We start from the raw sequence: 22,495 nt of genomic DNA on the forward strand, positions 1-22,495 counted from the left end.
AAAAAATGCAGCTTCACCTGTGTGTCTTTCCTCTCAAGCCACAGGAACACAGGCATCATTTCTCAGTCACACAGTCAAAGTCATACAGCTACACTGTCATACAAAGACAGCAATAATCATACAGAGACATACAGACACATACAGTCAGAGACATACAAGCAGAGATTTACATGCATACAGAGACATGCAGGCATATAAAGACATACATGCATACAGAGGCATACCGTCATACAGACACATACATACAGAAACATACATACAAAGACATTCAGGCACATACATACAGACATACAGGCATAAAGAAACATACATACAGAGACATACAGGCATGCAGACACATACATACATACATACATACAGGCATGCAGACACATACATACATACATACATACATACAGGCATACAAAGACATACACACATACAGATACATGCATGCATACAGAGACATAACGTCATACAGACACATACATATAGACAGGCGTACAGACACATACATACATACAGAGGCATACCGTCATACAGACACATACATACATACAGAGGCATACCGTCATACAGACACATACATACATACAGAGGCATACCGTCATACAGACACATACATACATACAGAGGCATACCGTCATACAGACACATACATACATACAAAAACATGCATACAAAGACATACAGGCATACAGAGACACACAGACACACACATACGTACATACAGAGACATAAAGGCATACAGTTGCATACATGCATACAGAGACATATATACAGACATTCAGAGACAAACATACATCCAGTAACACACATGCATACAGAAACATACGTACAAGACATACAGGCATATGGACACATACATACATACAGAGGCATACCGTCATACAGATACATACATACAGACAGGCATACAGAAAAATACATACTCACACACACACACACATACAAACTCACAGACACATACTCGAACACACACACACACTGACAGACACACACACACACACTGACAGACACACACTGACAGACACACACACACTCACTCACACACACACACACACACTGACAGACACACACAAACTCACAGACACACATACACACTGACATACACACTCACACTCACATGCACACACACATACACACACAGTAATTAATAATGTAAATTAAATTTAAATGTCCCACCCAGCCTCCCTACCTGGAGAGCTGGCGTGGGTCTCTCATTGGTGGTCCAGTGGGGCTGCTGGGAGGCGTGCAGATGAACTGAATTAGGAGGCGGCGAGGGAACTCTGATCTCTCTGACCGGCTCCCTCGCAGGCTGTTTTCTGATGCCGCGGGAGCCGGAATATGACGTCATATTCCGGCTCCCGCGGCATCAGCAAAAGGCGCGCGAGGGAGCCGGTCAGAGAGATCAGAGCTCCCTCGCCGCCTCCTAATTCAGTTCAGCCGCGCCGCGCCGGGGATCCAGGAGGTGACCAGGCAGGAGGGAGCACTTCCCTCCTGCCGGTCACTGGAATTTTGCGCCCCCAGAGCCGGTGCGCCCTAAGGCGGCCTCCTGTGCCGCCTTATGGACGCGCCGGCCCTGCCTCTTCCTCTCTACTCACCCCCTGACAAAAGCATACACCAGGAGAGGAGATATTTAGTAATTAATTAAAGAAAGTTTTATGTTCTATGTCTTTGTTTGTATGTGTATCTTTTTATGTATGCATGCAGACTTATGTTTGGATGTGTGTGTATGTGTCTGTAACTGTGTGCATGTGCATCTGTTAGGGGGTGAAACCTATGTTAAACCCTTAAATTTCAAGTGGGGAATTTATTTTCCTTTAGGATGGATTGGTTGAAAGTTAATTCTAGACTATTCTTTGTGCTCCAATTTATATATGAACCTGTTGGCACGGTATATAAACCATCACATTGTTCTTTAAGTCGTGGATATGTGGTGCCATCTCTTTCAGTAAAGAAAGCATTAATTGTTGTAATGTGGATTTTGGAAGACCTTAAGTTAATTGAATCAACTCGATCTGACTGGTATAGTGAAGAAGTAAAGCCAAACTCTGAAGGGAAATTGTATATTTTGAATATTCCCCAAGAAGGAACTGTGTGTGTCAGTTCCAGTAAAAACAAACATTGAAATTCAGTTGAATTACTCCAACTGTACTTCTGCTTGGGTAAAGTGATATGGATTATTAGGTCCGAAAGTAAAAAAAAATCCACAACGATTTTAAAGATTGCAATTGAACAATTACATTTATTGATCCACTCAATTACTGGTATTATTATGGGCACATGCTTTATTAGATTGTCTGTTGGAAGCTGTAATGTACTCCACAGAGCTATATATGTAAAAAAAAATATGTCATATACTGACCCCAATCTTTTCTGTGAAACCCCATTGAATGTGAAACTGTGAAGATTGTTTAATATTGTGCTCTGCACATATTGTGATATATTTCTTGCCCCCAGCTCAGACCCACTATGACATTACCCACAAGTGAGTGCATTCTGAAAAGACCACAATTTTAGTGTTTACAACATGTATTGAATGGAGAAATTAAATAGTTGCTCCCTAAGAGATAATATTTATGGGGCGGAGCCAAGCAACCAAGCAGCCCAGACATGACTAGTATAAGCTCCCACTTCTGGGGACCAAAAATGGGGGACTATACCCGAATTTCAACGCTCACAGACCGCAGACCACGGTACTCGTATCCAGGAGAGGCTGCTGCATGGAACGGTGCCTCTCTTGAGCTCCTGAACAGCCGACCTGCCACAACGAGGCCTGCGGCCTACATGAGATTGAAACAATATCCCCCCCCCCCCCCCCCGGACCGGCGGGGGTTATCCTGGTCCACACACAGCAGCCTTACTCACCCAACTGAGGGCGGGCCACTGAAACCGCTTACGCCTGGGAAGCAACAGAGATGAGATCTTAACCCATTTCTGGCGACGGCTGGAGGAGCGGGCTAAAGCGGTGAATGAAGGAAAGCAGAGCAAGCGGAGGCGCATGGAACCACCGGTTACAACCACCCGCCATGCACCTAAGTTGCACACACGCTGCTCACCTAAGCGGAGTGTCTACAGGGACTTCCACCCACAGCGGCAGAAACGCAGACCCCACAAGAGGCGCTCGACTAACCGGGGCTTCCACCGCCTCCCAGAGGAGTAGAAACTGGACTCGGTCGGCTCCAGTAGATTCCAGGGACTTTACAGTCACAGCTATGCCGAGCCGAGGTATTGGCTGAAGGGGCCCTAAGTTCCAGTGCACAATCCCCACCATGCCGGGCTAAGGACTGGACTGCCTGTACAAGCGCATTAATGGTACAGGGTGGGGGATAGCAGTTCCCGTTCTGCCAGCTGCCATACTGGACAACAGAGCGGGACTAGAGTTCTAACATTATTATTATTGCCTGTCACATACCCAGCGGTACTAATGTTCACTGCTAATTGTCTTACCTGTGGATCAGCCTATTACTGCATAACTAGCTCTATTCCCAAGCTTGGTAGGCCAATCAATTGATATAACATGTTCCCTAATGCTCCCTAACAGCACATAGCAGGCTAAGCAAATCCTAAGCATGTTTAGCAACTTTTTTACTAACCTGCCCAACATATACGAACACTTAATCTGTACTACCTCTCACAGGGCCATCACAAGGTTTGCGAACAGTTTATTAACACTAGAGTTGAGCGGACTGTAAAGTTCAGGTTTGTACCGAACATTAGCTTTTTTGGACCCCGGATCCGAACACGGACATATCATATAATGATGCGTTTTGAAAGGCTGCAGGGCAGCCAATCAACAAGCGTTTGACTTTTGTGCCCTTAGAAGCCATCACAGCCATGCCTACTAATGGCATGACTGTGATTGGCCAGTGCAGCATCATGTGACCCAGCCTCTATATATAAGCTGGAGTCGCGTAGCGCCGCACGCACATGAGGTCTTATTAGTGTAGGGAGAGGATGCTGCCGCTGATAGGGGCAGCTTAGGAAAGATTGGTTTGCTGCTAATCTGCTGCTTACATTGGAGTTTTAAAAAGTAATTTTTTTGGTGCTAAATAGTATATTTGGGGTGTTCACTTCATATCTGAGAGTCAAAGCGAAGCGTCTAATAGTGTGCTTACATCGCAGTTGTAAAAATTCTAATTGTTTTTCTGCTAATCTGCTAAATAGTACATTTGTGGCCCGCGGTGCACTTCATATCTAAGAGTCAAATAGAAGCGTCAAATAGTGCACTTACTAAGCAGTTGTAAACATTCTAATTGTTTTGCTGCTAATCTGCTGCTTACATTGGAGTTTTAAAAAGTCAGTTGTTTTTTTGGTGCTAAATAGAATATTTGGGGTGTTCACTTCATCTCTGAGTCAATTCGAAGCGTCTACAGCGCAGTGGTAAACATTCTAATTTTCTGGGTGCTAATCTGCTAAATAGTACATTTTGGGGGGTGCACTTCATATCTGAGAGTCAAATAGAAGCGTCTAATAGTGGGCTCACAGCGCAGTTGTAAAAATTCTAATTGTTTTGCTGCTAATCTGCTAAATAGTACATTGGCGGCCCGCGGTGCACTTCATATCTGAGAGTCAAATTGAAGCGTCTAATGGTGTACATACAGCGCAGTAGTAAACATTCTAATTTTCTGGGTGCTAATCTGCTAAATAGTACATTTTGGGGCGTGCACTTCATATCTTAGAGTCAAATCGAAGCGTCTAATACTGTGCTTACAGCGCAGTGTAATTCTAATTGCTAATCTGCTAAATAGTACATTTGCGGCCTGCGGTGCACTTCATATCTGAGAGTCAAATCGAAGCGTCTAATACTGTGCTTACAGCGCAGTGGTAAACATTCTTATGTTCTAGGTGTTAATCTGCTAAATAGTACATTTTGTAGCCTGCTCTTCATATCTGAGAGTCAAATGGAAGCGTCTTATAGTGTGCTTACAGCGCAGTGGTAAACATTCTGATTTTCTGGCTGCTAATCTGCTAAATAGTACCATTTGGGACGTGCACTTCATATCTGAGAGTCAAATCGAAGCGTCTAATAGGATGCTTACAGCGCCGTTGTACAAATTCTAATTGTTTTGCTGCTAGTCTGCTGAATAGTACATTTTGGGGCCTGCGGTGCACTTCATATCTGAGAGTCAAATAGAAGCATCAAAGAGTGCGCTTACTGCGCAGTCTTAAACATTCTAATTGTTTTGGTGCTAATCTGATACTTACATTGGAGTTTTCAAAAGTCAATTTTTTTTTTGGTGCTAAATAGAATATTTGGGGTGTTCACTTCATATCCGAGAGTCAAATCGAAGCGTCTAATAGTGTGCTTACAGCGCAGTTGTAAAAATTCAAATTGTTTTGCTGCTAATCCGCTGAATAGTACATTTTGGGGCCTGCGGTGCAGTTCATATCTGAGAGTCAAATAGAAGCGTCAAATAGTGCGCTTACTGAGCAGTTGTAAACATTCTAATTGTTTTGCTGCTAGTCTGCTTACATTGGAGTTTTAAAAAGTAATTTTTTTTTTGGTGCTAAATAGTATATTTGGGGTGTTCACTTCATATCTGAGAGTCAAATCGAAGCATCTAATAGTGTGCTTACAGAGCAGTTGTAAAAATTCTAATTGTTTTGCTGCTAATCTGCTAAATAGCACATTTTGGCGCCGGCTCTTCATATCTGAGAGTCAAATAGAAGCATCTAATAGTGCGCTTACAGCGCAGTGGTAAACATTCTTATTTTTTGGGTGCTAATCTGCTAAATAGTACATTTTGTGGTCTGCTCTTCATATCTGAGAGTCAAATAGAAGCGTCTAATAGTGCGCTTACAGCGCAGTTGTAAACATTCTAATTGTTTTGCTGCTAATTTGCTGCTTACATTGGAGTTTTAAAAAGTCAATTTTTTTTGGGTGCTAAATAGGATATTTGGGGTGTTCACTTCATATCTGAGAGTCAAATCGAAGCGTCTAATAGTGTGCTTACAGCGCAGTTGTAAAAATTCTAATTGTTTTGCTGCTAATCTGCTACTTAAATTTTTTTAAAAGAGTTTTAAAAAGTCAATATTTTTTTTTTTGGTGCTAAATAGTATATTTGGGGTGTTCACTTTATATCTGAGAGTCAAATCGAAGCGTAACTTTGATTCGAATTTACTACATCGGTCACTTGTAATATTGTTTCACACCTACAACACTTGTCACACAGATCTAAGTGATAGAAAACAGATTGATATTTTCTACACTAGAAACTACCAGATAACAAGCTGCTATATTTAAACCAGTTATCAATAGCTAAGAGGTACTTCAACAATATTGTAATTCTGCGGCAATACCCTCATAAGTCAAACTGAGAGGTCAGTTTATAGGGAAAACTGTTGCCTTGATACAATTCTAAAACAATTTCCATATGTCCTTTGCAGACTTTACATGCTGGAAAAACACAGGTGCCAACTGCTGTGGCTTTCTGCAGTGTGCAAACCAGCAAGGAGGGCAGGATTGAGGAGTGGGTGGAAGATGATGTGGAGGATGATGAGGTACTAGACCCCAAATGGAATCAAGGTCATGAGAGTGACGTGTGCAGTTTGGAGGAAGAGGCGCTAGTCGCAAAGAGGCACCAGCACAGCATAAGAGGGAGCAGGGTGCAAAAGCGGAGCTGTCATCCCCTAGCGCTCGTCGGCATGTATTAGCTTGAGAATTACCAGTTATCCAAGTAATACATGTAGCGATCAAAGGATCCATGATAGAGTTGAGCGAACCCGAACTGCAAAGTTCAGGTTCGTACCAGTTATATCGATCCGTTCATAGTTTCACAGTCAGGTGGGCAATCCGGTGCCCAGGACCCAGACACTGTCTATGCGGCGGTCGACGACAGTGACCCAGTATGCCTGATGTTGAAGTTAGGAGTCACAGTGTGGAATGGATTAGCAGGGTCTGGTGCAGGGTAACCGCTCGATCCCTGGAGTTAAGCACCAGCGTTTGTGCGGCCACATACCAGGAACCTGATGCAGCTTCAGTAAAAAGAATACTGGATACCAGAAGCCATCACCAGACTGATCTGCAACTTGGAACAGGATGTGACATTCACTGTAGCGGCTGTGCACGCTTTTGGCGTTGTCACCTTGCTGCTGCTCACCTGTCTGCGCTGCAGCATAACTTCGGCCTTCCCTTTCACCGCCTCATGAGACTGTGCGAGCAGCAGGCGATAGTGGAGTTTCAGCTGCAGCACGCACGGGTCAGTGGCTCTGCACCAGACTTCCCTCCAATTGTTAAAGGATTTTAAGTGGACTCATTACAATTACAGGGCCTCTAAAGAGCCCTGTATTGTTATTTGTCATCACTACCTTCCCGAGTCGTGAGTGGGTCATTTGCGCGCCTGCTGCCTTCCTTGCATGTGGTAGCTGTTTCTCAGGGTCCCTGTACGGAATGGAACCCTGATTCCCCGTTACCCATGGTCACCATTGTAGGCGCAGAAACTGGCTTTGAAAGTAGATATGGATGATATCTGCAACGCATAGTCGCCCCGCCACAGGAATGTGCGATTGGCCCGAGGTTCTCTAGAGTCAATAAAGTGCCTGCGCAACTATAATGTCAACAGCTACTCTGCGGAACAGAGTTTTCTTGTTTTTTATTTGTCCCAATATTTTGGGGGCTACCCCAATTAAAAAATATATATAGATATATAAAAAAAACAGTGTTGGCTACCTCATCCTCCTCCTCCACCGCTGCTTCCACCTACACCGCCACGTTCACCGCCTCCTCAACCTATGGGTCACATAGTATAAACTATGTACACATTAGCAGAGGCTTGTGAAGGCCTTTTCTCCATGCTTCAGGAGTTGAGCATTTTCCCATGCATCAGGACTGCAAGAAATGCACCGCAGGCCGCAAATGTTTCTTTTTTTGTATGTCCCAATATTTTGTGGACTATCAGAATAAAAAAAAATTAAAAAAAAACATAAAAAACAGTGTTGGCTACCTCCTCCTCCACCACCGCGGTCACCGCCTCCTCAACCTATGGGTCACTTAGTATAAAATAGGTACACATTAGCAAAGGCTTGTGAAGGCCTTTTCTCCATGCATCAGGAGTTGAGCATTTCTACATGCATCAGGACTGCAAGAAATGCACCGCAGGCCGCAAATGTTTCTTTTTTTGTATGTCCCAATATTTTGTGGGCTACCACAATAAATTTTTTTTAAAAAAAAAACATAAAAAACAGTGTTGGCTACCTCATCCTCCTCCTCCACCTACACCGCCATGGTCACCGCCTCAACCTATGGGTCACTTAGTATAAATTATGTATACAATTATTATTATGTACACAATAGCAGAGGCTAATTATACAAAATTAAATACAAAATTAGCTGTACCACCACTCACGTTGTATATCGGATCATATGCCCATGTGGCATGACCTACGTGGGGGAAGGCTTGTCTTGAGGATGACAAGAATGGGTCGAAACGTCGATCAGATAACTGTAAACCCTTTGATGGATTACACACTATTGTATTCCTTTAAAAGACCGGAGAGTGCATCTTTATTCTATATATATGTGTGTATGTGTATATATATATATATATATATATATATATATATATATGTGTGTGTGTGTGTGTATATATATATATATATATATATATATATATATATATATATAAAATAAACAATACAATATATAGCACAATACATGGCACAATGAATTGTGGGGCTGGGATAGATTTTTTTTTATTTTTTCCAGGGCTGCTTTGTATCTCCAGTCCGGCCCTGCTTATAAGGTGCAAGCTCCAAAGACAGGGTAGACTCTGTTTGAACAATAATGGAAACTTGACACTGTATAAAATAAACCTGCAGGGGCAGGCGATCTAATCCTATAGACCTCTGCGAGCTTGGCGTGTTCCTTTAATACGAAAAGGACATCCCATTAAAACATGCATTAGCCCCTCCTCTGAGAAGAGGAAACATCCGTCTCTGATAAACAACACTCCGTGTAGTGTCACCCCATCCATTTATTGAAATAAAACATAAAAAAAAAAAAATGGTTCGAAAACTCAAATATCATGAACAGAAGTTACTGAAAAAAGTGGATTTTATCAACTGGGAGGTTGACAACAATATCCATGAAGTCAAAGTACTTCGAAAATACCGCATGGACAAAAGAGAAGATTACACAAAGTAAGTATGTTCTATGTATTTGATATTTTTATTTTATTTCTGACTTAGCTTATTAAAAAGCGTTTCTCTGAAAAGCACCTTTGGACGGTCGTTACGCAGCTTTATATTTCTTTATATTTCTAAATACACAATGCTTTCACGGTGTCACATTTCGCCATTTGTCAAATTTAGTATCGCTCATTACGAGCCCCCGGAAAAAAATATTGCCCCTTTGAACACGTGTGCTCTGGGCGCCGCCATGACACTTTCAACGGAATCCAGTCCGACATCTTCCGGGTGAATGATGCCTGTTTGAAGTTTGTACTGAAATGTCTATAAACTATATCACTGCAAACCATGCCTAGATTTTACTTGTACACTGTATCATTTTACAAGCTGACTTCACCTGAAATAATTATTTCCCTTAATGAATGAATAAATAAATAAGACATGACGTTTAATAGGGTTTATAATTGCTTTAAGTGTACTCTTTTTAAAGATAAAGCTGAAACCTTATAATGGGCAAGAGGGACAATCGCAAGTGAATTGCTAAGAGACCGTCTCGAATGAGTAGTGTTTTTACCATTTATACCATTATTTATTTCTACCAGTTATTTTTATACATTTTCGAATTTGTACATTGCAGCATTTGCTTTACATAACAAACTGAAATTGCTGACCATTTACTAATTCCAATTTGGGTACCATTATTTAGTAGCTGAGCATTGGTATGACTGCTGTGTTTTGTTTTGGTTTTTGGTTGTTTTGTACGGAAGCCGATCCGGTCCCCATTCATTTGTTGATAGCGTCAGCTGACTGCTCTCAGCTAAATAATGGCACACTGTTTGCACAGATGTGACATTAGCCAGCCAGGGATCTCTTGTTTTGGGCTGGCTAATGATGTCTCAATGATGCTGCTGAAGATTGTTACACCTCCAGCAAGAAAAAGTGTTAAACTTTTAATAATGTAAAGCGCTACGGAATATGCTGGTGCTATATAAATACCAATAATAATAACTATGTATGTACAGCATTGTATACTAAATCGCTGCACATACAGACTCCAGGCACCATAACCACTTCAAATATGGTACTTGGAGTAACCGTTTAAAAATAGAAAATCCTTCTTGCATCTTGTAGCAAAAATCAAGAAAGTGATTTTTGTGCAAAATAAGGTTTTTACGTATTTTAGGTAATTTCATGATGTGCTCCCTACTAGTAAAAATTATAACCACAATTTCTTTTGATACCTGGGCGTCCCATCTTTCAGTGCTTGTAAGATAAGCCCAACCCCATAAATAAACCCTAGTTGAGATCATCGCTAGTTTGCTAATCTATGTTCGGGGATTTTTCTCCAAACATAGATTCGCGGGATTCCATGTGCTAGTAAGCTAGTCTATGTTCAGATGAATTCCCCCGAACGTAGATCTTCTTTCTTGTACATGCTTGCTGAAAATTAAGACATGACTTTGAAAATAAGTCCTAGTGCGTTTTTTTTTGTTTTGTTTTTTGAGTAAAAATTAATATAAGCCCCAGTCTTATTTTTGGGTGAAAACGGTATATGTGGTGTATGCTGGCTAGATGTATGTAGTGTGTTGATTTTTGTAATGTGTGAAAACTGCATACCCACAACATAACTTGTTTTAAGGTAAATGACCAAAACACAAAAACAATAGTATGAAAACGGGATAATAAATAACTGCACAGGCTAAAATGTATAAGCTTGCAACCACACACCGTAAATCAAAATAATTTGATACAGTAGAAAATGTCCCAGAATTTTGCAATAGTTTGTTGATCACATTAGATACTAATGTGACAAATGTTAGTCTCACTTGCACATCTAAGTCAAGAAAGCTCACAAGATGAGTTCTTAAAGGGAAACTCTTTCATTCGTGCTCTGCTTGTCAATGCCTACTGACCAATTGGACATTATACTTTAGGTCCCCCATTTCCTAAATTAAAAAATGAGTTTAAAAGTTATTACTCACCTGGTATCTGGCATCATGTTCCAAGGCTCTTTTGTCAGGGTACCTGAAGTCTCTACCTCGGAGGAGGTTAGACTTTCTAACGGCCGTCCTCTCAGGGGGACTGATTCACCCAATCCTCACAGCTCTTATAACCGTTCACACGCCGGCCGCGATAGCCCCGCTTCCTTTTATGACGCGGCGCTCAGGAGCCGACGTCATGACGGCAATCACGTCCCGACCTGTCAATCTAGTTCCGAACAACGAATCAGGGCTCGGCAGGGGCAGAGTCATCAATCAAAGAGCTAGGTATAAAATAGGGATGTGTGTAATGGTTCATTGCCCTGTCGTGGTTCTAGCTTGTCTGGTCACTCAGTGCTCTTATTACTATTGTCTCTTTGGTTCTGACTCGGCTTGTACTTTCGTTCCTGCTTATCTCTCGTGTCCTTTGACCTCGGCTCGTCTCTCGCTTACCTGTTCTCTCGTTCCCTCGACCTCGGCTTGTCTCTGACCATTCTTTGCTTTCTCATTACGTTAGTCCGGCCATTCTAAGGTCCGGTATACGTACCTAGCTCCTGTTTGTATTCTGCGTGTTGGATCCCTGTCCCGATCCTGACATCTTTATGACAAAGCTGGAGCCGTGCCATATCCAATCACTGGCTTCAGCGAGAAGCCCGTCATTGGATCTATTTGCAGGCTCAGAATTTATGCGCACCCTCTGGGTCGGCATGGGAAGGGAGGAGGGAGAAACAAAAAATGACTTCACCAGAGGTAGTGCGCAGTGGGAGGGAAATGCTATCGTCTGCTGAATTTTACGTGTGTTGCGAGCGTGCAGCCTCCAGCACACAATTAAAAATAATTCAGCATGTGCAGTGTTTTTTTTTTTTAAATTTCTTTATTTTTGTTTCAGCATCCGGTACGGCAGAAAAAAGACATTGGATGGCCCACGCAGGGGCCTTTTATAGACATATTATACAGTGCTTTAAACGGAATGTACATAGTGATGTCAAATACAAATTTGAAGTAGTGTGCCGCTCGGCGCTGATTTTCTTTTATCCGGGCGTTGTTAGCCCAAGTAATGAACTGATACATAAACAAAAACATGAATATTGGTAAGGTCGTGGAATTTCAGTACTTAATTTCACAACATATGGACCGGTTAACATTGTGCGGGTCTGAGTTTCAGTCGGTGGGTGAGGAGTCCCTGTGTTTGTTGAGGTGGTTCTTATCACAGTTCTAGTTACTGTTACACAGTGAACTCCCACCGCCTACGTCTTTGCGTCCGTGTCCACCCAGTCGAGGTTGCTTTGCTAGTCTGGTATGTTAACCAAGCTGATGTACTGAGTGATAGGTCTTATAGGAAGTGGGGTTGGGTAGGGAATGGGGTTACGGGTTGAGGGGGGAGGAGGTTATAGAAGGGGGGGGGGTGTATTATGCACGTCGGGGCGCCCGGCGGGCACAAGCACGCCAAGCCGCAGCTCGCGATTGTTAGATTATCTGGAATTATTCATTGGTATAAGTTTCCCATGGTTGCCAGGTTTTTTGGAATGATTTTTCCGTATTTCTTATTTGGGCTGTTAGTTTGTCCATTAAGTATGTGTCTTTAATTTTAACTATCACGTCGTTGTCAGTGGGGACCGTGGGCTTTAGCCACGATTGTGCTAGTGCCCTTCTAGCTACCAGTGTAAGTTTGTTCAGAAGTTGTTGTTCTTTTTTAGAAAGGCAGTCAGATGGCCTGGATAGGAGGATCGCCCAGGGATCTAGGTCTGTGTGTCGTGTTAGGACCTCTTGGAGCAGTGATTGGATTCTCTTCCAGAATTTGGCCACCTCAGGGCATTCCCACCACATGTGGATAAAGGTGCCCTTGCCGCCGCATCCTTTCAAACATGTGTCTGTCGTTGTTTTCCCCATCTTATGGAGCTGAGCAGGTGTGGTGTACCACCTCATGAGCATCTTATAGGCTTGCTCCTGATGTAGCACACATATCGATGTTTTCGCTGTCGCTTCCCATATGTCTACCCAGTCCTCTCCCTCTATTGCTTCCCCTAAGTCTGCCTCCCACTGGTGTATGTAATTTGGGTCTATGGCTCCCTTTTCTGGGGCGCTGAGCTGTGCATAAATCGTCGTGATCATCCCTTTTTGGATTGTTTCGGCGTTGCACAACCGTTCATAGAATGTCATAGGGGTCTGAGCTGCTTTCTTTATGTTCGGGTGTTTGGCATAGTCTCGCAACTGCATGTATCGGAAGACGTCCTTGGTTGTTAGGGGTGCTGTGGTTTTTAGGGTTTCGAAGGTTTTGAAGGAATCCCCGATGTACATGTGCTTGTATCTTTGCATTCCTGTGCTTTCTATCCCCCTGAAGTCTCGTGCGCTCAGCCCGGGCTCAAACGCTTTGTTCCGTAGGTACGGAGTCAGCGGTGAGGGTGTATGTTTCAGGGAATTTGGTGGCTGTCAAGTCCCAGATCCTTATGGAGTTGAGGATCGCTGGGCAAGATGTATGCAAGGATGGTCTGTCTTGTTTAGGCACCCATATCCAAAATTGAGGGAGGTCAGTGTTCATTAGTTTTGTCTCTCGGTCTACCCATCTATGTGTGCCCTCCGGTGTATGCCATGCTATTATCTGGGCCAGTTGGGCTGCCAGGTAATAATGATAATAGGTTCGGGAGTCCCAGTCCACCTCTCGCTTTAGGTCGGTACAAAGTCTGTCGTGCTATCCTATGTCTTTTCTGTGCCCAGATGAAGTTGTCAATGTGTGTCTGTAATGTTTGCAGGTCTTGCTTGGTAACTTTAGTTGGAAGGGCCTGAAACAGGAACAGTATACGTGGGAGCAGAGTCATTTTGACTGCATGCAGTCTACCAATCCACGACATGGGTCTCTCATGCCATTTTTCTAGGTCCCGACAGAGCGCTTGGATGGTGGGCGTGTAATTGGCGCTGTATAGCTTCTCTGGGTCAGCCGTGAGTTTGACCCCAAGGTATTTAATATCTGATCGTGTGAGTTTGAGGGGGGGTAGGTGTTTTTTATGTTGTCTATCCCTTCTCTGTCCATTTCTATTGGCATGGCTACTGTTTTGTCTAAGTTGATTTTGTAGCCTGAGACGCGTCCGTATTCTTCTAGTATGGTCACCAGTCGGGGCAGTGATTGATTTGGGTTGGTTAGTGTGACCAGGACGTCATCCGCATATGCGGAGACTTTGAACTCTTCGCCTCCCGCTTGTATACCTGAGATGTTCTCGTCTTCTCTTATCCTCTGTAGGAGAGGCTCCAACGAGAGGACGAACAGCAGGGGGGAGAGGGGGCAGCCCTGTCTTGTGCCGTTGGTTGGCGTAAACGGGGTCGGGATCGTACCAGGTACATTGGTTTGCGCCCTCGGTTGGGTATATAGGGCCTTGATGCCCCTTATAAAAGCGTCCGGCATCTGCAGTCGTTCAAGTAGTGCGAAGAGGTAGTGCCATTGCACTCTGTCAAACGCCTTCTCTGCGTCCAGGGAAAGGATCAGAGAAGGCGTCCGAGACCTCACCGCCCACCATATGATGTCCGCCCCCCTCCTGGTGTTTTCGTACAGTTGCCTTGTTGGTGCAAAACCGACCTGGTCCGGGTGGACCAGCGTGCCCAGGAGTTGGTTAAGTCTTGTAGCTAATATTTTCGCGAAAATCTTTACGTCAAAGTTAATCAGGGAGATGGGTCTGTAGTTGGCGGCTTCCGTTGGGTCTCTCCCTGGTTTAGGTATAAGTGCTATGTCGGCAGTGAGCATATCTGAATTAGGGTGTCCGCCCTCCATCCATTCTGCGTACATTTTCGTGAGGCTGGGCGTCGGTACGTCCCTAAAAACTTTATAGTAAGAGCCGTCGTAGCCGTCCGGTCCCGGGGCTTTATTGCCCTTAAGGGCTGTGATCGCCTTATTAATTTCCTCTTCACCTATAGGTTTCCCCAAGGTGTGTAGGACTTCCGGGGCTAGTCTTGGCATGTTCGTCTTTGCTACATAGTCTGCTACTTCCTGTGTGTGGTCCCTATTGTCGCTGCTGAGTGTTGGGGAATGGTTGTAAATGTGTGCGAAGAATTCCGTGAAGATCTGATTAATCTCCGTTGGGTGTTGGGTTATTTGGCCCTTTTTATCTTTAATGGCCGAAATAGTATGGTAGTTGGGTTTGGGGTTCAGTGCCCTAGCTAGTAAGGTGTCCATCTTATTGGAGCGTTCGTAGTAGAGGCGTTTTTTACGGATTAAGTCACTCCCCAAATCCTCTACTGCTATAGATCTAATTTTGTGTCGGAGTTCCCGGAGGTCTTGGAGCCCCTGAGTTGTAGGATTGTGTTTGTGTTTGGCTTCTGCCCCCTTCAGCGCCTTTTGGAGCTCGAAGAGGGTTTCGGCTTTCTGCTTCTTGCGTCGGGTAGCGAGTTTAATGAGGGTACCTCTCAGTACCGCCTTATGTGCGGCCCATATCGTGGATTGGGTTAGGTCCGGGTGGTCGTTTTCCTCAAAATATGTCAGGATTTCGTCTCGGAGGAGTGTCTCTGTCTCTGGGTCTTTTATGAGTGTGCTGTTGAGTCGCCATTTCCAAGGTGGTTTAGGTCCTGAGATCCTGAGGGCCAGTTCTATGTCAGCATGGTCCGACCATGTAATAAGGTTAATGCGTGCAGTCTGTACCCATGGGATCCCGGTTTGGTTCACCAGGAACATGTCGATGCGAGAGTATGTGGAGTGTGCAGCCGAGAAGAACGTGTAATCTTTTACACCCGGATTCCGCAACCTCCAGGAGTCAAATAGTTTTGTCTTCTGTATGAATTGGGTCAAGAGTTTGTCCTGTCCTCTCGTGCTCTGCGCCCTTTGTCCGCCGGTTGGGGTGCTACGGTCCACCGTAGGGCAGTGAGTAGCGTTCATGTCGCCCCCCAGAATTATGATACCGTGCGATAGGGTCTGAATGAGTGTGTGTAGGTGCTCCCAGAAGCCTGGGTCTGGTTGGTTAGGTGCGTAGATATTGATGAGGTGGTATGTGGTGGCATATATTGTCCCTGTGACGATGACATATCTTCCTGATGTGTCCGCGCTTGTCGACTGTACTATAAAGGGGCATTTTTTATGTAAGAGGATTTCTACCCCGTTTTTTTTTTACTAGGGCCCTGGAGGAGTAAACCCTGGTGTATATGTGGTACGTTAATTGGATCCGGGCTGAGCGCAGGAGGTGTGTTTCTTGTACGAAAGCTACGGTACCTTGTGTTAGCGCGGAGGGGGCAATCAATCGCCGAGCACCCTGATGTCGGTCCGTGTAGCAAAGTTATTCGTCACCCACGTTGTTGGTCACGTCAGCGTGCGTGAGTCAGGTCGTCCGTGTGTGTCCCGTCACATGCAACATTTATCAACAACATTATGTGCGATAGGAATTGAATCATAAAGTTTAACAAAATCAAGTTAATAGCGAGAGAGAAAAAGAAATACAATATACAAAATAATCACCCCTATTCTTTTCAATTGTGGCTGCCTAATCTAACAGTCCTTGGTTGTCCCCGCTAAGTAGTTTGTTTAGAGGGTTCGGTTTGTGATGCATCCCTGCCGTTGGCTACCTAGCAGACCCCTAGTAGCATGTGCAGTGTTTTAATCAATGCCATCCGTCCGTGATATCTAAAATAAAATAAAATGAGCAAAAACATAATGCTTACTTATATAAAGATTTATTAAGCAAAAATAAAAATACTCTTACAGAATAGAACACATCGGGTCACTTATTTAGGAATAGAATCCCTCATTGTTGCTTTACACTCTCATTCAGTGTTCCTAGTCGTTCCCTGAATGCTGCCAACAGGGGAAGATAGTTCACTGTTGTACTCTGTATTGTAGGGTATTCTGAGCTAGAAGTGTGCTCTCCACTCTCGCACCAATGGGTAATATCAGTGTGCAGACATCATTTTCAGTTTTGACTGCATGCTCAAATGTGTAGACTTCATTCCCAGTCTCAACTCCACAAGCTTGCTGCTGCTTTAGCCTTCCAGAAATTTCCCTGTCGGCCGCGGCACCTGGGGGCTGCATAGCTCTAATTCTTCCCTCCCATAGAGAGGGAGCCCTGCAGCCAGCGTGAGTAACATCGCGGCCACGCGCTGCATGTAGGTGTCGCCAGGTGGTCAGTCCGGTGGCATGCTCCAAGGGGGCCGGCCGCGTTTAATAGTTGCCTTGCGGGCGGCCATGTAGTGCATGGTGGTGCCGGTTGGCCGCCTAGCTGGTCCGGTGGCACACTCCCTAATACTAACCGCCATGCAGCTGTCGGATAGCACTGAGGGACGGGGCAGACCTGACTATCATGCTCCCTCGTGGTTCCCACAATTCCCAGCACAGCCACATCATAGAGTTGTGATTACGCTATGATGTGTCCATGCTGGGAATTGTGGGAACCGCAAAGGAGCATGATGGGGGGAGAGAGACAACAGCACATTTCTGTCCTTGCCGTTCTAGCATAGCTCCAGACCCGATTTCATACAAGGTCCGTCTCAGGGGGTAGTGAAGAGGAGAAATAGTGGGGGGACGGGGAGAATGAGGGGGAAGAGAGACAAAGGGGTAGTGGGCGAGAAAGAGGGGGAAGAGAGACAAAGGGGTAGTGGGCGAGAAAGAGGGGGAAGAGAGACAAAGGGGTAGTGGGCGAGAAAGAGGGGGAAGAGAGACAAAGGGGTAGTGGGCGAGAAAGAGGGGGAAGAGAGACAAAGGGGTAGTGGGCGAGAAAGAGGGGGAAGAGAGACAAAGGGGTAGTGGGCGAGAAAGAGGGGGAAGAGAGACAAAGGGGTAGTGGGCGAGAAAGAGGGGGAAGAGAGACAAAGGGGTAGTGGGCGAGAGAGGGGGAAGAGAGACAAAGGGGTAGTGGGCGAGAAAGAGGGGGAAGAGAGACAAAGTGGTAGTGGGCGAGAAAGAGGGGGAAGAGAGACAAAGGGGTAGTGGGCGAGAAAGAGGGGGAAGAGAGACAAAGGGTTAGTGGGCGAGAAAGAGGGGGAAGAGAGACAGAGGAGTAGTGGGCGAGAAAGAGGGGGCAGATAGGTAGTGGGGGAGAAAGAGGGTGAAGGGAGACAGGAGGAGTACAATATTAAAATATCATAGGATTTGGAACCTGTAGGTTTCATATCCAAGCTTTCTCTTTGTAACTTCTTTACATACTTTGAAAGCTTAAATACTGATTTTTTATTTTTTTTCACCAGTTGTAATGGTTGGGGGAGGGAGTTGTACTTTTTCTAATGACACAGTATTATAATGTGGTTCCTATATTCAATAAGGGTTCAAAATCCTTGCCTGGAAATTATAGACCTGTGAGCTTAACTTCTGTGGCTGGGAAAATATTTGAACGGTTATTAAGGGATAATATTCAAGAATTCCTTGAGAAGAACATGGTTATCAGCAAAAATCAGCACGGTTTTATGAAGCACAGGTCATGTCAAACTAACTTGATTGCATTCTACGAAGAAGTAAGTAGAAGTATAGATCAGGGTGTTGCAGTGGATGTGATCTATTTGGATTTTGCCAAGGCATTTGATACAGTTCCACACAGAAGATTAGTGTTCAAACTCAAGGAAATCGGTCTAGATGAAAATGCTTGTTCTTGGGTAGAACATTGGCTTAAAAACAGAGTACAAAGAGTTGTCATTAATGGTAAATTCTCAAGCTGGGCAGAGGTGGCAAGTGGTGTGCCTCAGGGGTCTGTTCTGGGACCCCTTATATTTAACATGTTTATAAATGATCTTGAAGACCGCATTGAAAGTCATGTTTCAGTATTTGCAGATGACACGAAACTTTGTAAAATAATACAATGTGAGCAAGATATTTCTTTGCTGCAGAGGGATTTACATAGACTGGGGAACTGGGTACTCAAATGGCAGATGAAATTTAATGTTGAAAAATGCAAAGTTATGCACTTTGGCGTAAAGAATGCACAAGCAACGTATACCCTTAATGGAAGCGAATTAGGGATAACAACACACAAAAAGGACTTGGGAATTGTTATAGACAACAAACTATGCAACAATGTGCAATGTCAATCAGCAGTGGCCAAGGCCAGTAAGGTATTGTCATGCATGAAAAAGGGCATTCATTCTCGGGACGAGAATATCATTTTGCCTCTTTATAAATCATTGGTAAGACCACATATTAAATATGCTGTGCAATTTTTGGCACCAGTTCTAAAGAAGGATATTATGGCACTAGAAAAAGTGCAGAGGCAGGCTACAAAATTAATAAAAGGAATGGAACATATCAGCTATGAAGAAAGGTTAACAAATTTAAACCTATTTAGTTTAGAAAAACGTCGCCTGAGAGGGGATATGATATCATTATACAAATATATTCGGGGCCAATACAAACCATTGTGTGGAAATCTATTCACAAACCGGACTTTACATAGGACATGAGGCCATGCGTTTAGACTGGAAGAAAGAAGATTTCGTCTAAGGCAAAGGAAAGGTTTTTTTTTTTACTGTAAGAACAATAAGGATGTGGAATTCTCTGCCTGAAGCTACTAGATGCATACTTGCAAAAACAGAATATTCAAGGATATAATCTTTCAATGTAGGGTAATAACTGCTTGATCCAAGGATAAATCTGACTGCCAGAGAGAGACACGGGATGGAGGGGGAAGAGAGAGAGACACGGGATGGAGGGGGAAGAGAGAGAGACACGGGATGGAGGGGGAAGAGAGAGAGACACGGGATGGAGGGGGAAGAGAGAGAGAGACACGGGATGGAGGGGGAAGAGAGAGAGAGACACGGGATGGAGGGGGAAGAGAGAGAGAGAGACACGGGATGGAGGGGGAAGAGAGAGAGAGAGACACGGGATGGAGGGGGAAGAGAGAGAGAGACACGGGATGGAGGGGGAAGAGAGAGAGAGACACGGGATGGAGGGGGAAGAGAGAGAGAGACACGGGATGGAGGGGGAAGAGAGAGAGAGACACGGGATGGAGGGGGAAGAGAGAGAGAGACACGGGATGGAGGGGGAAGAGAGAGAGAGACACGGGATGGAGGGGGAAGAGAGAGAGAGACACGGGATGGAGGGGGAAGAGCGAGAGAGACACGGGATGGAGGGGGAAGAGCGAGAGAGACACGGGATGGAGGGGGAAGAGCGAGAGAGACACGGGATGGAGGGGGAAGAGCGAGAGAGACACGGGATGGAGGGGGAAGAGAGAGAGACACGGGATGGAGGGGGAAGAGAGAGAGAGACACGGGATGGAGGGGGAAGAGAGAGAGAGACACGGGATGGAGGGGGAAGAGAGAGAGACACTGGATGGAGGGGGAAGAGAGAGACACGGGATGGAGGGGGAAGAGAGAGACACGGGATGGAGGGGGAAGAGAGAGACACGGGATGGAGGGGGGAGAGAGAGAGACACGGGATGGAGGGGGAAGAGAGAGAGAGAGACACGGGATGGAGGGGGAAGAGAGAGAGAGAGACACGGGATGGAGGGGGAAGAGAGAGAGAGAGAGAGAGAGACACGGGATGGAGGGGGAAGAGAGAGAGAGAGACACGGGATGGAGGGGGAAGAGAGAGACACGGGATGGAGGGGGAAGAGAGAGAGACACGGGATGGAGGGGGAAGAGAGAGAGACACGGGATGGAGGGGGAAGAGAGAGAGACACGGGATGGAGGGGGAAGAGAGAGAGACACGGGATGGAGGGGGAAGAGAGAGAGAGACACGGGATGGAGGGGGAAGAGAGAGAGACACGGGATGGAGGGGGAAGAGAGAGAGACACGGGATGGAGGGGAGAGAGAGAGAGACACGGGATGGAGGGGAGAGAGAGAGAGAGAGAGAGAGAGATGGAGGGGGGATAAAGGAGACACGGGATGGAGGGGGAGAGGGAGACACGGGATGGAGGGGGGAGAGGGAGACACGGGATGGAGGGGGGAGAGAGGGAGACACGGGATGGAGGGGGGAGAGAGGGAGACACGGGATGGAGGGGGGAGAGAGGGAGACACGGGATGGAGGGGGGAGAGAGGGAGACACGGGATGGAGGGGGGAGAGAGGGAGACACGGGATGGAGGGGGGAGAGAGGGAGACACGGGATGGAGGGGGGAGAGAGGGAGACACGGGATGGAGGGGGGAGAGAGGGAGACACGGGATGGAGGGGGGAGAGAGGGAGACACGGGATGGAGGGGGAGAGAGGGAGACACGGGATGGAGGGGGGAGAGAGGGAGACACGGGGGGGAGAGAGGGAGACACGGGGGGAGAGAGGGAGACACGGGGGGGAGAGAGGGAGACACGGGGGGGAGGGGGGGGAGGGGGAGAGACGGGGTGGAGGGGGAAGGGGGAAGAGAGGGAGAGACGGGGTGGAGGGGGAAGAGAGGGAGAGACGGGGTGGAGGGGGAAGAGAGGCACACAGAGGGACGGGGGGGGAGACAAAGAAGGTTTGTTGGGAGAGACATAGACACACACAAAAGGGCTGGGGGGGGGGAACATAAAGAGGGCTGGAGAAGAGTAAAAAGACACACAGGGGCTGGGATGAAGTAAAAGATACACAAGGGGAGTTGAAAGCGATACACAAGGGATGTTGTAAGCGACACAAAGGAGCAAAATGTGTTGACAAGATACACTAAATGAGGTAAAAAGAAAAAAATCAAGAGGGTATAAGAAACAAAAAAAAACAGCAAGAGATTCAAAAGGGGCTTGCCTTTTTGCCTGTGCTGGCGCAACGCATTATTGGACTGGTATATATTTTTTTCCAGGGCTGCTTTTAGTTCCCAGTCCGGCCCTGTTGATACCCTTCAGAATGGAAAGTCAGAGGGTCAGAGTGATCTGGCTCTGGAACACAGACTTAACCCCCAATGGTAAGAAAGTGCAAGGGACCTTCTGACACCATAACAACTTAATTTTAATTAAGTTATGGTGTCCAAACTGTTCCTTTAAATGGATATATATCCCATTATACCAATAGCCTACCTAATGGTAGTGGATCAGACTATAGAAAACTGCAGGGTTTGATTTATATTTTTGTGAAAGGATGTCCTTCGATTTTATTTGGTTACTTTGCCATGATTTGAACTTTAGTGAATAGTCCTGTGTTTGTGTGCATGTATGTATGTATTAGTGTGTATGTATTTATATATTATATTTCTTATTTTTGTTTCTATTGGATTAACATGCATATTTAAAATGTTTCTCTACTTTTAGGTATAATAAGCTCAGCAGGAATGTTCGAGAACTTGCACAAAAAATTCGAGACCTAGATGAAAAAGACACTTTTCGAATCCAGAGTACTGCCAAGCTTCTAGAGAAACTGTAAGTATAGAATTTGGGTTCGTGGACTGTCTATTTGTGCTCGTCATTTTACATTTTAGTGGTTTGTTTTAAATACAATTCTGCTCCCATCCTCTTAATATATGTTTTGTAAATATGACTAGCACTTAAGTACACTGTGGTCTTGAATATTCAAGAAAAGGTTTAGTTTTAAGCAGATGTACTCCGCCTTTTGTAA

General features: G+C 45.2%; 1 protein-coding gene across 1 annotated transcript in view; it reads left to right on the forward strand.

Annotated features, from left to right (window-relative positions):
• The first annotated feature begins 8,876 nt into the window (after positions 1–8,876).
• IMP3 (IMP U3 small nucleolar ribonucleoprotein 3) overlaps positions 8,877–22,495 on the forward strand; it is a 103,144-nt gene continuing 89,525 nt past the window's right edge. The window contains exons 1-2 of the mRNA XM_063426955.1: positions 8,877–9,123; positions 22,192–22,299. Of these exons, the coding sequence (XP_063283025.1) occupies positions 8,987–9,123; positions 22,192–22,299 (245 nt within the window). The 5' untranslated portion in view covers positions 8,877–8,986. The remainder of the gene's footprint in view (positions 9,124–22,191; positions 22,300–22,495) is intronic.

This window comes from Pelobates fuscus, chromosome 7 (assembly GCF_036172605.1).
Source record: "Pelobates fuscus isolate aPelFus1 chromosome 7, aPelFus1.pri, whole genome shotgun sequence".
Taxonomy (NCBI): Eukaryota; Metazoa; Chordata; class Amphibia; order Anura; family Pelobatidae; genus Pelobates; species Pelobates fuscus.